Raw genomic sequence first — 15296 nt, 5'->3', positions numbered from 1 at the left:
TTTTGCCCGGCATGCTAACGATTCTGCCAGCTCGCCGCCTTCGTTATCTTTTCTGTTGTACTACTTTATCCAGTCATTTCATCTATTAATTAAGTCACCTGAGTAAAAAAAAAAAAAAAAGGAGATTCAGCTGTTATTTCTAGTAGATCAAATAAACTGCTTCAATCCAAATTGCAACACGGCATGTTATACCGTTAACTACATTTCATAGTATGCAGTACGGTGCTTAATTAGGCAGCGAGAGAGTAAATCTGAAACAATGTATGTCAGCATTTCGTCAGCACTGCTGTCCCTATCTTCTTTCCTGCTGCTCCCACTCACCCTTAAATAACACAAATTATTCCTATAAGGTATTTGTTTACTTTCCACAATATTATTGCAATTAAGGCTTTGTAGATTGTTTGGGAGACAGGTTATGGTTTGGGGTTTTTCTTTCTACTTTTTGTCTTTGGCTTTGTTGTACTTTGAAGGTTAAAATAGTTTTCCTCTCATTGAGACAATGTAATAAACTACTTAACAAGCATCTTACGGGTCCTGATTAAATGTTTTGACCGAAAGTAGGGATTGGTAGAATTGATAGAGTCAGGAAAATGCCTAGCAGAATTTGTTCTGGATCTTAACATCCTGAGTTCAAATCCAATCAAGGCCATACTTTCAGAATCAATAAAACAAATTATTTGTCAAATAGTAGGGCTGATGGAATTGGTGAAACACCTCCCCTCAAAACTGCTGGCTCTGTGTCTAAATTAGAAACCATTATTGTCGTTGTTGTTATGTTAGCTCAGGATATCCAAAAAGATGCTAAAATTATCATTAGTTCAAATAGACTGTAACATTTCCCTTTTTTGTCTTTTGCTTCAAAAAGATGAAGTGTGATTATTGTAGCAGCTTTTGAAAGTTTTACCAGTCAATCCTCTTTAGTGCTTTATAGTAGTGCTAATACTATTAAATGAATGTATGCAGACTGACTTCAGTGCAATTTTGTTTGAGGAGGTTCGACATAATTAGTTTGCTATTTTGGTAAAATATTTTTCATATTACACCTAAGTAATTGCATAATTCTTTTTATCTTTGTTATTAAGTAATTAGCTATACATGTGGTTGATTGGGAATTGCTTATCAGAGATTAGTTTGACATTCAAAGAGCTTGGGACTAAAGTGAAGCTTATCAATGAATCTGTAACTCTTTAGCACATTATTGTAATGGCTGAAGGTTTTATCAATGGATCAGCTTTTCTTTATAGCTTTATTGTAATATTCAAATATTTATTTACTCAATGATAATTTAGAGATTCTTTTGCTTATGTTATTAACTAGATTTTGAAGTGGTAGGAGAGTGGTTAGATTTCTTATTCATGTACATGAAATTTTAATTAGGTTTACAATACGATTGGTAAGATATTTATCCCAAAATTTAAAGTTACATCTAATAGAAAATACAATATCCTGAGATGTTAATTTGGAACCTGTTGCAGATGCTGAGTAAATCGTTTTGAATTTATCTAATTTTTCACCTTAGAGTGGTTTCAAAAGAGCCAACCTCATATAATTCCAATTTGTAACATTTTGAATTTACTATTTAGAATGTCCTTGGTGCAATCAGATGGAATATTATTTTTCACTCATATACATATAACCATTACTATTGTCATCGTTGTCATCATCATCGTCATCATCATCACTATCAGCTTCATTTTATATCTGCAATCCATCCATGAGATGGACAAGTCATCAGAGTCCTATAAGCGCAGCCTACCCATGAACTAGCAAAATGTATACCTTGTGTATGTGTGTATATATATATATATATACACACACACACACACACACACACACACACACACACACATATATATATATATATATAACAATCAATATGTATGATGAAAATCATATCTTTATTTTACACACACACACACACACACAGAGGTATATATATACATACATATATATATAAGCACCATCTGAAAAAGATTTTAGCTGTTAAAAATGCTGACAAAAAGAAACACCAAACCAAATTTAACTTTAGACATTCATTCATTCAACCATATATATGTGTGTGTGTGTGTATTTGTGTGTGTGGTGGGGGGGGGGTGTATGAAAATATGTATATATAATATATAATAATATTTTGTTTTATTGTTTGATGTTTCAGGGAGAAATTGTGAGCATCAATATTGGACAAGCTGGTGTTCAGTTTGCTGAATCCTGTTGGGAATTGTATTGTCTTGAACATGGAGTCGAGCCTGATGGCAGAATGAAATGTAGCTGTTTTCATGAACACAAAAACAATCGTTTCAACTCGATATTTTATGAAACGGAGAAATCTGTAATTGTTCCTCGTGCTATGTTTATTGATCTTGAGCCAACCGTAATTGGTATGTAACGAAATGTTATGTGAAATTATGTTCAGATGATTAACTCATTTATTAACGACTTACTGATTGTTTTTGGTTTGATTTATTAGCCAGCAAATTGGCATAGTTGTTAGAGCATGGGATACATTACCTTACACTATTTGTTCCTATATACTCACCTTCCTGTACTCTGAGAGTTTGCTCTGGCACCTTATCATTATCATATTTACCTTCCCAACTGCTCCCAATCGCTCTTATATAATGTGTACGAACCAAGTACCACCTCCCTCTGTAATGAGACACTGATATTTTTTCCTCTGTCATACTTTAACCTTTTGACACTTGGCATAAAGCCACGTCCTCTCAACTCAAATAATTCCCCACCAATTCTTAGGAGCAGGAGCTTAGGAGCTTTTCCCTTACCATTTTTTTTTCACTTCTTTTTCTGTCTTGCAAGTTACTTTGCCACCTCACTGGTGCTGTTGGCACAAGAAAAAAAAAAAAAAAGAAAAAAAAGGCACTCAGTACACTCTGTAAAAGTGGTTGGCATATTAGGAATGGCATCCAGTTGTAGACTGCCAGATCACCAAACCCTGTCAAACTGTCCAACCTATGCCAGCATGGAAAATGAACATTGAATGATGATGATGAGGAGGAGGAGGAGGAGGATGGTGAGAACAAATACAACAACAACAACAACAACAACAACAACAACAACAACAGTGACAACTCTCTAAGCTCTGAGTTCAAATCCACCCAAGATCAACTTTTCCTTGATAAAAAAAAAAGGACCACCCCTACTGTTACAGACTTCCAGGACTGCAAAAAGTTGGACTAAATACCCTTTTTAAGAAATAATGCATTTCTAAATCTCTCAGAGAGATTTATGCAATAGTGATACAATGAAGTAGTTGTATGCTGTCAGCTTAATGTGACAGTCCCATGAAGGGAATAATACTACTGTTGGTTAGACCTAGGAAGCTGCACTGCTTCCTCTCGCCCTTGACACATTACCTGTGTCCTTATGTTTACAAGGAGGAGACAAGCACCTCCACTTAGCTAAGCCTGCATCTCCCCCTTGTATAAATAAACCTATAACTAGCTCCTAAATTATCTAACTAAATAGCAACCTAGTGCTTGGAGTCCATATACAGGCACAGGAGTGTTTGTGTAGTAAGTAGCTTGCTTATCAACTACATGGTTCTGGGTTCAGTCCCATTGCATGGCACCTCAGCCAAGCGTCTTCTACTATAGCCTCAGGCCGACCAAAGCCTTGTGAATGGATTTGTTAGACAGAAACTGAAATTCAGAATCTCAATCGAATTGAAAACAAAATGGAAATTGTAGTTGTGACCAATACCAGTGCTGCCTGGCTGGCTCCTGTGCTGGTGGCACGCAGTAAGCACCATTCATGCGTGGGTCGTTGCCAGTGCTGCCAGACTGGCTCCCCATGCCAGTGACACGTAAAAAGTATCATCTGAACATGGTTGATACCAACCCCCCTGCTCCGACTGGCTGCTGTACCAATAGCACATAAAAAGCACCATATGAAGGTGGTCAATACCAGCTGCCACTGCCCCGACTGGCTGCTGTGCCAGTAACCCGTAAAAAGCACCATCCGAACATGGCTGATGCCAGTGCTGCATGACTGGCTCCCATGCTGGTGGCACGTAAAAAGCACCCACTACACTTTTGGAGTGGTTGGCGATAGGAAGGGCATCCAGCTGTAGAAGCCTTACCAGATCAGATTAGAGCCTGGTGCAGCCTCCTGGTGCAGCCTCCTGGCTTGCCAGTCCTCAGTCAAACCATCCAATCCATGCCAGTATGGAAAGCGGACATTAAATGATGATGATGTGTGTGTATATGTTTGTGTGTCTGTGTTTTCCCCCACACCATTGCTTGACAACCAATATTGGTGTGTTTACATACCCTGTAACTTAGCGATTCAGCAAAAGTGACTGATAGAATAAGTACTAAGCTTACAAAGAATAAGTCCTGGGGGTTGATTTATTCGACTAAAGGGAGTGCCCCAGCATGGCCGCAGTCAAATGACTGAAATAATTAAAAGAATAAAAGAATATATATACATACACATATATACATTTTCCATCTACCAAATGCACTCACAAGGCATTAGTTAGCCTATGGATTTCAACTGAAGGTGATTGCCCAGAGTGCCCCGCATTGGGACTGAACTTGAAAGCCTATAGAAGCAAAGCAAGCTTCTAAACCACACAGCCATGTTTCCCCTTTTGTGTCCAATAAAAGAGATCGTTATTGTTTTATTGTTGAGTATATCAATAATCAGTAATTGCTAAGCAGCAAATAAATACACAATATTGATCGTTAACAAACACAATATAACCAAATGACATTAACTAATATAATAGAATTAATCACTTTCTACTGTAATGAGGTTTATCTTCTTTTGTTTTTTATTTGTTTCATTTTTTTTGTGATTGTTTTTCTTTTGTTCTTTTACTTATTTCAGTCATTTGGCTGTGACCATGCTGGGGCATCACCTAGAAGGGGTTCTCAACAACCAGGGTCCATGCGGCCCTTGGGGATCCACAGAAGATTTTCTTGTTAAAATTTATGAGCAATAGCTGTGTGGTAAGAAGCTTGCTTACCAACTACACGGTTCCGGGTTCAGTCCCATGCTGGAGCACCGCCTTTAGTTGAACAAATTGACCCCAGGAGTTATTCTTTGTAAGCCTAGTACTTATTCTATCGGTCTCTTTTGCCGAACCGCTAAGATACAGGGATGTAAACATAACAGCATCAGTTGTCAAGCAATGGTGAGGGGGGGGGGGCAAACACAGATACACAAACATATATGCACTTATATATACACAACAGGCTTCTTTCAGTTTCCACCAACCAAATCCACTCAGAAGGCTTTGGTCAGTTTGAGACTATAGGAGAAGACACTTGCCCAAGGTGACACGCAGTGGGACTGAATAACTCAAAAAGTTGTGAATGGTATTTGATGAAGCTTGCAGGAAAAGTTGGTAATGGCACAAAGAACAGATGATGAAATTTTGGTAGTGATCCGGGAATTTTTATGGAATCTTGAAGGATTTTTCATTTGTTATATTTACTTTACATGAAGTATTACAATGTTACGTTCTTTGATTATCTCCCTTGAAAACACATCGTTTCCACATAACCTATGGTGGCATTGCTGTTTAGAGACAGTATTGATGGTTGAGATAAGTATGGGAGGAGGATAAAATAGTATCGGTGGTTATAATGGCGACAGGAGCGGTGTGATGTGTGATGCTGAGGTGATGGTGGTAATAGTGGTGTGGATGATAGTGTTAGTTGTGTGATGGTGGTATTGCAGTGGTTATACTGGTTGTGGTGGTGAAAGTGACTGTCAAGGTAACCGTCAGGATAACATTGACGGCGCAGTATGTGGGTGAAGTGGACGCAATGACAATGGTGATGATGATGCTGGTGGTTGTGAACTGCTTCAGATGATTCCTGTTTTTAAAGGGGTTTCTTTTTCTTAAAATCATATGGGTGTGTTATTTTTTTTTTAACCCCCATCAAGGAGGTTATGTTTTTGCCAGCGTTGGTTTGGGAAATTGAGCGATTTTCAGCATGTGTGTATATGGGTGGAAATGAGGTGCTTGGCGGAGGTCTGCGCTCTCCGAGTACTTTTCTGGTTATTATTATTATTATTGTTAGGTAGTATGGTGGACCCGTTTGAAAGGGCTAAAGACAGGCACTTTCCTCTTTAGCCAAGCCCTCATCAACTCTTTCAAGTTTCACTTGAAAAGGAAGTTGAGGATGGAGAGAGGGAAGTGTTGCCTTGTAACAAGTTTGTTGAAAGATGGATGAATGTTGGAAGAATGGCCAGTGTGAAAGGACCAATTCTGAACATGTACCTGTAAACAAAAGAAGGGCTCTTGCTCTGTTGATCAGGCACCCGTGACTTTTGTGGGGTTTTTTTCACGAGGTCCTTAATGCACCTCTCTTATTGGGAGTTTTAAATTGTTTAATTTTAATTGTTATTATTTTGTTTACACGTTGTAAAACCCATTGAATCGTCCTGCTTTTGTCTTTTATGTTGTTGTATGTGATTTATTGTAATTTTATGTAAGCCCTTGTGGCCAATAAATGAATTCTTCTTCTTCTTCTTCTTCTTCTTCTTCTTCTGCTGCTGCTGCTGCTGCTGCCCTGGACAAAATACTCAGCAGCACTTCTACCAGCTCTTTACATTCTGAGTTCAAATACCACTGAGAATGATTTTGTCTTTCATGCTTATGAGGTCAATAAAATAAGTCCAAGTTGATCACTGGAGCTGATGTAATCAACTTTCCCCTCCCCTCAAAATTGCTGGTCTTGTGGCAAAAATTAGAAAGAATCATCATCATCATCAACAACAACAACATCATTATTATGCTAGTGCATGCTAATTTAGTTAGCAGGTATTTTATCTTTGCTGACAACAAGTCTCCTCAAATCTCAAGAATCTTTCTTAGAATTATTGCAGAATGTAAGATGGCACTTTTCTACAGGTCAACAATGCAAGTTTCAATTCCAGTTTCCCGATAGCATTTTGGGTGTTGTACCAAGTGTACCAATTACTGCAGGAATAATTGTTGGTTTGGTCCTCCACAGTCTTTTCAGCTCTCTGGTCAGCTCCTGCTATTTCTCGATTTTTTTCAATTTCTTTGGTATCAACTCTGCTACCAGGGAATTGCAAAATCGTCGATCTTGCACCGTTTCTTTATTTCTTCCTCTATCTGGTCTTATTGCTTCAATAGTACAGTCAGTCTTTATAACAAAGTCCCACAAGTTCTTGTAATTCTCATTTTCTATCACAGCCTTTGGTTCATATTCACACCACTTTCCAGTTGTTTTGAAGCCACACCCTTGGCTGACATCCCAATGCACTCTTTTGCCAACACAGTCATGCCTATGTCTGTGCTTGTACTCCTTTTGCGTTAGTATATAGCACTCACTCAAAACATGGTCAATACTCTTGTCTCCTACTATTATTTCTTTTTATTATTTAACATTTTTTTTTGTAATCTTCTGTCTGTTTTTTAACCATACCATCATGATTTCAGATGTTGTACGGTCCGGAAAATACAAGAGCCTCTTTCATCCAAACACTTTTCTGTCTGGGAAAGAAGATGCTGCCAATAACTTTGCCCGTGGTTACTACGGGGTTGGCCGAGAAGCGTTAGAGGTTGCTGTTGAGAGAATAGAAAAACTTGCTGAGGACTGTGATCAGTTACAAGGTATCTGTTGATAATTCTAACTATATTAATTACAAAATCAGTTCCAAAATATCTGTCTGTAATTCTAATTGTATTATTATCAGATCATATACAACATCAGTTGTGAGGTATCTGTTGATAATGCTACCTATATTATAAAAAGATCAATTGTAAGGTGTGAAGGCATGTAACCAAGTGGTTACGGCGTTGTAGTCATTGTTGCAAGATCGTGGTTTCTATTCCCAGACTGGGTGGTGTGTTGTGCTCCAGAGCAAAACTCTTCGTTTCATGTTGTTCCAGTTCATCCAGTTGTAAATGTGTAACCCTGTGACAGACTGATATTCTGTTCAAGAGGAGCATTGTGATCTTGGTCACTCACATGTCATGAAAACCAGGTAACTGGCCCAAAGGGTCTGAGGGCTTAAGAAAATAATGTCCAGGGATTGATGATGAGTTGTGAGATATCTCTGGATAATTTTAACTATATTATTATTGATTATCAAATTACAAATTAAAAGCAGCTCTTGTAATGTAAACATTGTGGGTCATACATCTGCAGTGCATGTGTTTTGCTTAGATGCCAAATTTGCTGCAGAATAGCATCTGGGGAAAGCACCCCATATGTTAAGTCTTAAAGAATACCTGGATGTCACAGACAAAGTGAGACATCTTACCTTGGAATCACTGAGGATGGTAGATACCAATATTTTGCCATTAGGTTTATCAATACCAAGTACTCAGATCATCTTGAAATGAATTGAATTGCTGGTTTATGACTTATATGCTTGTTATGTCTCAATGCCACTGCTATCTAGCACCTTCGGATGATCGCTACTCAACTGCTACTCAACACTCCTACCACGGCCAGACTACCTCTATTTATATGTCTTGGGAGATCCTACTTCTTCGCCTGGGGGCATCGACACAACAATGCAAAATATCAGTATCTACCATTCTCACTCATTCTGAGGTGAGTTGCTTTGCCTGGCCTGCGACATTCAGGTGTTCTTGAACACTCAGCATCATTTCAGGAGCTTTATCCAAATTCTGTCCTGCAGCAAATTTGGTGCATTAACAAAGCACATGCACTATGTAGGTGCAACTGGTAATGTTTATATTATCAATTGTACTTGTTATTGCACAGTGGTATGACTTTATAGAGTTAGTTGAAGCTTAAGTAAGATCTAATCTGAAGTACTGCTCAAACATTTGGGACCATGTAGCTGTTATACATACACACACAGAGATGATAGTTAAATGAAGGCTAAATAACTGATTGGCAAATATTTTCTTGTTGAGTCAATGAAAGAGCCTCTGCATAGTTGACTTACCTTGCAAGAGTTCACAGCCAAACCTCCCATAAGTCATACCTTATCCCCTTAAAAAGAAAAAAAAAATCAAAGAGAACACATCAGGTAATGTATTCCTAGATATACTATGTCTGAACAAATGATGGAATGGTCACAGCTAAACTGTCTCTGATTATATCTCAGCAAAAGCAAGGGTCGCTTTGGGCTAAACAATTACATGTGTATGTGTGAGTGTTTGTGTGCGAATGTGTATGAGTGTGTGTGTATGCATGTGTATAGTTCTTTTGTTTTTGGTTTCTTTCCGATTTTAATTCAGAACTTTTCAAAACAAGACATTTGTACAACAGAGCCAGAGGCAGTTTCAGCCGGGTTGGTATCATTTGTTAACCCTTTTGTTACCATATTTCTGTTGAGATGCTCTGTGTTTCTTTCAATTGATTTTAAATATAACAAAGAATTTAGTACAATAACTTAGTTATTATTAAGCTAGTGTTAGGAACATAAATTGTGACTAAGGTTTGGTGGGAGATTTTAATTCACAACTTATGAAAACAAGACATTTGTACTACAGAGTCAGAGGTAGTTTCAGTTAGGCTGGGATCAAAAGAGTTAAATTGTTAGCATGTAGTTGTTACACTCAAAACCTTGCACTTCTCTGTAAAATTTGAGATCCTACATAAGTATCTATAAGTATCTGTGGCTCTTTAATCCTACCCTGTTTATTTAAACATTTAACATTTAACAATAAGATGAAATGAATGTGTTATGCTATCAAGAATGAGATGAATGGGAAAGTCTTGTTGATAATTCATCATATGTTTATTGCTTAAAGCTTGTATTGGACATGATGGTCCAATGAAAAACAACAGAGTAATATCAGAAAGTTCTGTTCATAGTAGCACCTTGGTTGGACAGCTTTTGCGATTATGTGTGAATGAGTGAGATAAGCAGAGTTGACTCAACCTCCCCTCTCCACCCCCACCATCACTCAAGCCTATACAGATTTATACAGCGTAACCAAAAGTGCCACACACCCCACCAGCTACACTACTGCTTGATCAACCTACTAGAAATAGCAGCAAAATTTCCCCCAAATCACACCATACCACCTTAAAGAAAGAAAGGATCCATTAGATAATGTAGTTTTGTGTATCCTTAAAAATACAGGATGGTCACTGTGCTGATCTAGTCACTTAGACACAATTTCAATGAATTTAGTTAACCAAACAGTGAGTGTTTTATTTATTTTTCTCTATATCAGGGATGATGATTATTCAGCTGAAAATGTGGATGGCTGAGGGCCTAAAAATGTTGAAATGTCTCTGGTGCTTTTGCTGAATGGGTTTTTGTCTCTCATGCTTTCTATGATGCCTGTATTTTTTTTTTTTTTTTAACACAGCATGTGCATAAGAGATAATGTCTTAGGACAAATACTGCAGTAACTGGCCTATTGACAGCGTGTATACATTAACTATGATACATAGATGGCTATTTTAATCTGATACTGTCTCAGTTGCATATAACCAAAGTTTTAATCAGCCGGGAAACGATTTGTAACATCAGCGAAAGTTTTCTTCATTTTTTCATCTGGCTGTATGTACCATTGAAAAGGTCCAAAATGGTCAAAATACATCTGGTGCTCCCACTGGTCGCTATTGGGAGGAATTTTCGCTTCTCTTTGATACTTTTGTTTTTAACACAGCAAGTCCACGAGAGATATTACTTCAGGTTAAATACTGCAGTAGACAGCCTATCAACTGTGTGAATACATTAAATATGATACATAGATGGCTATTTTAATAGTCATCATCACAGCCAATGAAACCAATGTACAGGGAGAAAGTTATGGAGAGAGCTTCACAATTGAAAACCATTTTCTTCATAGAAGAAATTCAATGGAAAACATGAAAGATGGCGTGGATCAAAAAAGAAGTAAAGAAAGAAGGAAAATAAAACATTTTCTAATATTGTATTAGTTGTAGTTGTTGTTGTTGTTGCTGTTTAGATTCAGGTCAGTCTTGATCCAGAAGACCAATGACCAATAACATTTCCATCATGACAATGCCATTTTTCTTTCAGAAGATAGTGTATCTAGGATTACATTAACTAATGTGTTCTTCATTCCTTTTAAGACAGAAGGTGGTCATTTGAGGAGTGGTGATGGCTTGGTTTTCTAGGTGGACGAGCTCCTCTCCCACTGTCTCTGTTTATCAGTTTAGTATATACCCCCCTCCCCCCATCACCATCATCGTCTTATAACCATTTTTCCCTTGCTAGCAAGGGCTGGTTAAGTCTGTCCCAGGACAGCATCTTGCAAATTTATAGAAGCCGATGAAGGAGCCCCTATGCAGTTGCTCAACTATCAGGAAATAGTGGCTAAATTCCCTCAAATCATTCTCTAGCATTTCAAAGAAAGGAAGATATTGGAAGAATGCCATCCAAGACATACAGTACCTGAAAATATGAAGATCTTCTCATTAAAAGTTCCACCTGGATCTGATTAACAATAATGGCCAATCTACCTTTAATATGTCATTCTTTTCAATGTGTTTTCAATTTTTTTTTTTGTGGATAGACGCCTTTCCAATTATCAATAATTTTACTACATGGACTAAGTGAATTTATTGTGTTCCTGGCACCCAAGAGGTTGAACGTAGCAAGACTAAATAGTCCCCACCAATTCAACACACACACACACACAGAGTAGTAATGGGGATTTGAGAGAATCAAACAGACCTCACATTAAGCACTCTGCTGAGTGTGTGATTAACAAGAATGACTGTGGTTGGGGTTAAGGTAAATCTTTGCTTGATTCTGAAAATCCAGTAGATACAGGAACGGAGAGAATGTGTATGAACAGAGCAGATAAGAATGGAATAAACATGTACTCCCTCACCTCAGCTCTCTTATCTGCTCTAGTCATATATATATAAATATTATATATATATATTTTGTTGTCTGGGGAGAGCCATTCTTTTTTAGTGCCTTATTATTTAACACACTCACTGGTAAAGTTTCCACTCATTTACTTATTTATTTTTCCTAAAACTTTCGTTGCGTCTTGCAACCTTTTCAATAATCGTTGACTCTTTTAGGAAAAATAAATAAGTAAATGAGTGGAAACTTTACCAGTGAGTGTATTAAATAAGGCACTAAAGGAGAATGACTTTGCCCAGATACAACAAAATATGCTTCAACACACAAACTCACATAAAGAATCTCGCAAACCAAATCCCAAATATATGTATATATACATATATATAATTATATATACATATATATATATGTATATATACAAATATATATATATTTATATATGTGTGTGTGTGCATGTGTCTGGATGTGTATGTATATCAGGTGTATAGTAATATGTAGTTTATCCTAAATATGATAAAGAGTTTATATAGTATATTGAAGAGTTGTTGTTTAGTCTAGGATAGCCATATGTACCTGCCATGACCATCCTGTCTTTTATTCAGGCATAACATATCCAGGACAACATTATCCAATGTGCCCTCCCTAAGACAGTAAGGTGAAGTATGATCTGAGGAAGAACTGGCTGTTTTATCCAGCATCTCAAATGACTCCACAGTGACTCTCTCATTGGTTTGCTTTCTCCGCTGTTGATAATGTTTGTTTAGAAAGAATTCTTTGATGTTTTACCTGCCTCTTGTATTGTTCCGTGTCTCTCGTAATGACACTCTTCTCTTAACATTCCAGCCCGTGGTCAATACGTGAGGTAGAGAAGTACACTGCTGGATGTAGTGGAAGTATTCTGTAATTGCTGAGTGTTTCAATAACTTGCAGTGCTAAGGTGAACTTCTCCTGTATCCGCTATAGATTAATGAAACAGCAAAGGAGCTTCTATGTGGTCCCTCAACCAGCTATAAATAGCAACCAAATTTCCCCTCAAAATACACCCTACTGTCTTAAAAGGAAGACCAACACATTGGATAATATAATCTTGAATACGCTATCTGAAAAAAGAAGGCAAAAATCAGTGTAATGGTCAAGATTTGGATATCTATGATCCTAAACCTGCTTGGTCAAGGTTGACCTGGGACTAAACAACAACTACAATGGCAATATACCAATGTTCCAATGTCAGTATTTCTATAAAGAACATCATTTCTGTCACTAGTGACAATATACATTGCTGTCATTTCAGGTTTCCTTCTTTCTCACAGTTTAGGTGGCGGTACCGGTTCTGGTTTCACAGCAATCCTAGCACAAGCTCTTAGTCAGCTCTTTCCAAAGAAATCAAAGATAAATTTCATTGTTTACCCGTCACCTCATTTATCGACAAGCATGGTGGAACCATACAACTCACTGCTCACCACACACTGCACTATGGACCATTCCGACTGCAGTTTCCTTCTTGACAATGAAGCTATTTATAAAATCTGTCATAACAAGCTTAAAGTTTCACGTCCAATGTATAAAAACCTGAACCAGGTCATTTCTCATGTACTCAGCTCAATCACAACCCCACTACGTTTTGAAGGTTCCCTTCAAGTAAACCTTAGTGCATTTCAGACCAACCTGGTACCTTATCCTCGAATTCACTTTCCCCTGGCCACTTACTCTCCACTAATGACAGATGTGAATATTTTACGCTCAGTGGTAAGCATTCAACATTTAACCAACCAGTGTTTTGCACCTCACAATCAAATGGTTAATTGTTCACCTCAATCTGCTAAATATATGGCATGTTGCCTCCTCTACAGAGGAGATGTTAGCCCAAGTAAGGTTAACTACGCATTGCAAAACATCAAGCGATCAAGCAAGATACATTTTGTTGACTGGTGTCCGACTGGATTCAAAATAGGCATCAACAGTCAACCCCCATTTGCAGTTCCTGGTAGTGACATAGGGAATTCTATTCGAGCTGTTTGCATGCTTAGTAATACAACAGCAATTCGTGAAGCCTGGGCACGTCTTGATTACAAATTTGATTTAATGTTTCGCAAAAAAGCTTTTGTTCATTGGTATATTTCTGAAGGCATGACATTAGATGAATTTCTTGAGACACGAGAAAATATGGCTGCACTGGAAGAAGACTACAAAGAGGCTGGTGCTGAAACAGTATTTGTGGATGAAGAGGAACCTGGAGTGGAAGAATATTGAACATATTAAAACAAAATCACTTCTAGACTGTCTGATTACATTGCACTCACTGAATGTGAGAACAGGAACAATTTTCATTTGTTATTTCACTGAAAGTGAAAGTAGGAACAATCATTTGTTATTTCACTTGAAAGTGAAAGTAGGAACAATTTCAACATTGTATTTACACATAGCTTCTGAAATATACACTCTCTCTTTTCAACATTTATCTCTCACATCAGTGTAACATTTTTCATTCTACACATCTGCACCTATTTGCTAGTGTTCCTGTTGTTATACATCTGATGTAAGTATATTTTTTCCGCAAAAAATTTGAAGTGTAATTTAAACAAGAAAAAAATAAAGCAACAGATATTTATTCTTTTCGTATAAATGAATCAGACTTTTACTTTTATTGGTTTCAGCCAGAGGCTGTGGCCATGCTGAGGCACTATCATTAGTGTGATTGTATTTCTCTTGTTTATTTTCACATTCATTTCCTGAATTGTTTCTGGTGAAGTAATGGGTTGAACAGAGCTGCATTCATATGAATGATATCCTGTATCATGGGGTATCAATAATATCATCCTTGTTTCTCCTGATTCTCTATGTTCTGAGTTCAAATTCAACTTTAGGCAAGCGTCTTCTTCTATAGCTCATATTTGCCAAAACCTTATGAGTAGATTTGGTAGGTTGAAGCTAAGAGGAACAAGTGCCATTATCATGCAGTGTCCTTTGTTTCTGATCTTTCATGAAAAACATGTCTGACAATGGGGAAATATTACATTGCATGGAAAGAGGTGAGAGTTGGCAACAGAATGGACATCTGGTTGTTGAAAAAGCAGGTATCTTCAACCAGAGGTGGCTTACCATAAAAATTACACAATATGAAAATACAGTCATCTTTATACAATTACAGTTTACCCAATATGTAACCTTTAACATGCTTAGGTGCATCATCTTGCTATATGAGTTTTCTCCCCTGTAACTGTAGGTATATTGTGTTGCACTGAGAAGGGAGACAACTCATATGGTGACATGATGTGCCTTCAGCATGCTAAAGGTTAATTTCAACTTTAGAGATGATGCAATACTTACACATCTTCCAACATCTATATTTATGTGGTCAGTCCCAAACATGAACTGTCCAGTGCAGTGGTTCTCAAATTGACAAATACCTTACCCTCAATATTCTTTTATACTCTAGGCACAAGGCCTGAAATTTTTGAGATCGACCCCAGTACACAACTGGTACTTAACCTATAGTGTGGTACTTATTCTATCACTTT

General features: G+C 37.4%; 1 protein-coding gene across 1 annotated transcript in view; it reads left to right on the top strand.

Annotated features, from left to right (window-relative positions):
• Window positions 1-14398, top strand: part of LOC106872454 (tubulin alpha-4 chain) — a 15141-nt gene extending 743 nt beyond the window's left edge. The window contains exons 2-4 of the mRNA XM_014919463.2: window positions 2156-2378; window positions 7439-7612; window positions 13070-14398. Of these exons, the coding sequence (XP_014774949.1) occupies window positions 2156-2378; window positions 7439-7612; window positions 13070-14028 (1356 nt within the window). The 3' untranslated portion in view covers window positions 14029-14398. The remainder of the gene's footprint in view (window positions 1-2155; window positions 2379-7438; window positions 7613-13069) is intronic.
• Window positions 14399-15296: the final 898 nt, after the last annotated feature.

The sequence above is a fragment of the Octopus bimaculoides genome, chromosome 9, assembly GCF_001194135.2.
Source record: "Octopus bimaculoides isolate UCB-OBI-ISO-001 chromosome 9, ASM119413v2, whole genome shotgun sequence".
In the NCBI taxonomy this organism is placed as follows: Eukaryota; Metazoa; Mollusca; class Cephalopoda; order Octopoda; family Octopodidae; genus Octopus; species Octopus bimaculoides.
Note: the sequence above shows the minus strand (reverse complement) of the source record. Positions and strands in the feature narration are given on the sequence as shown.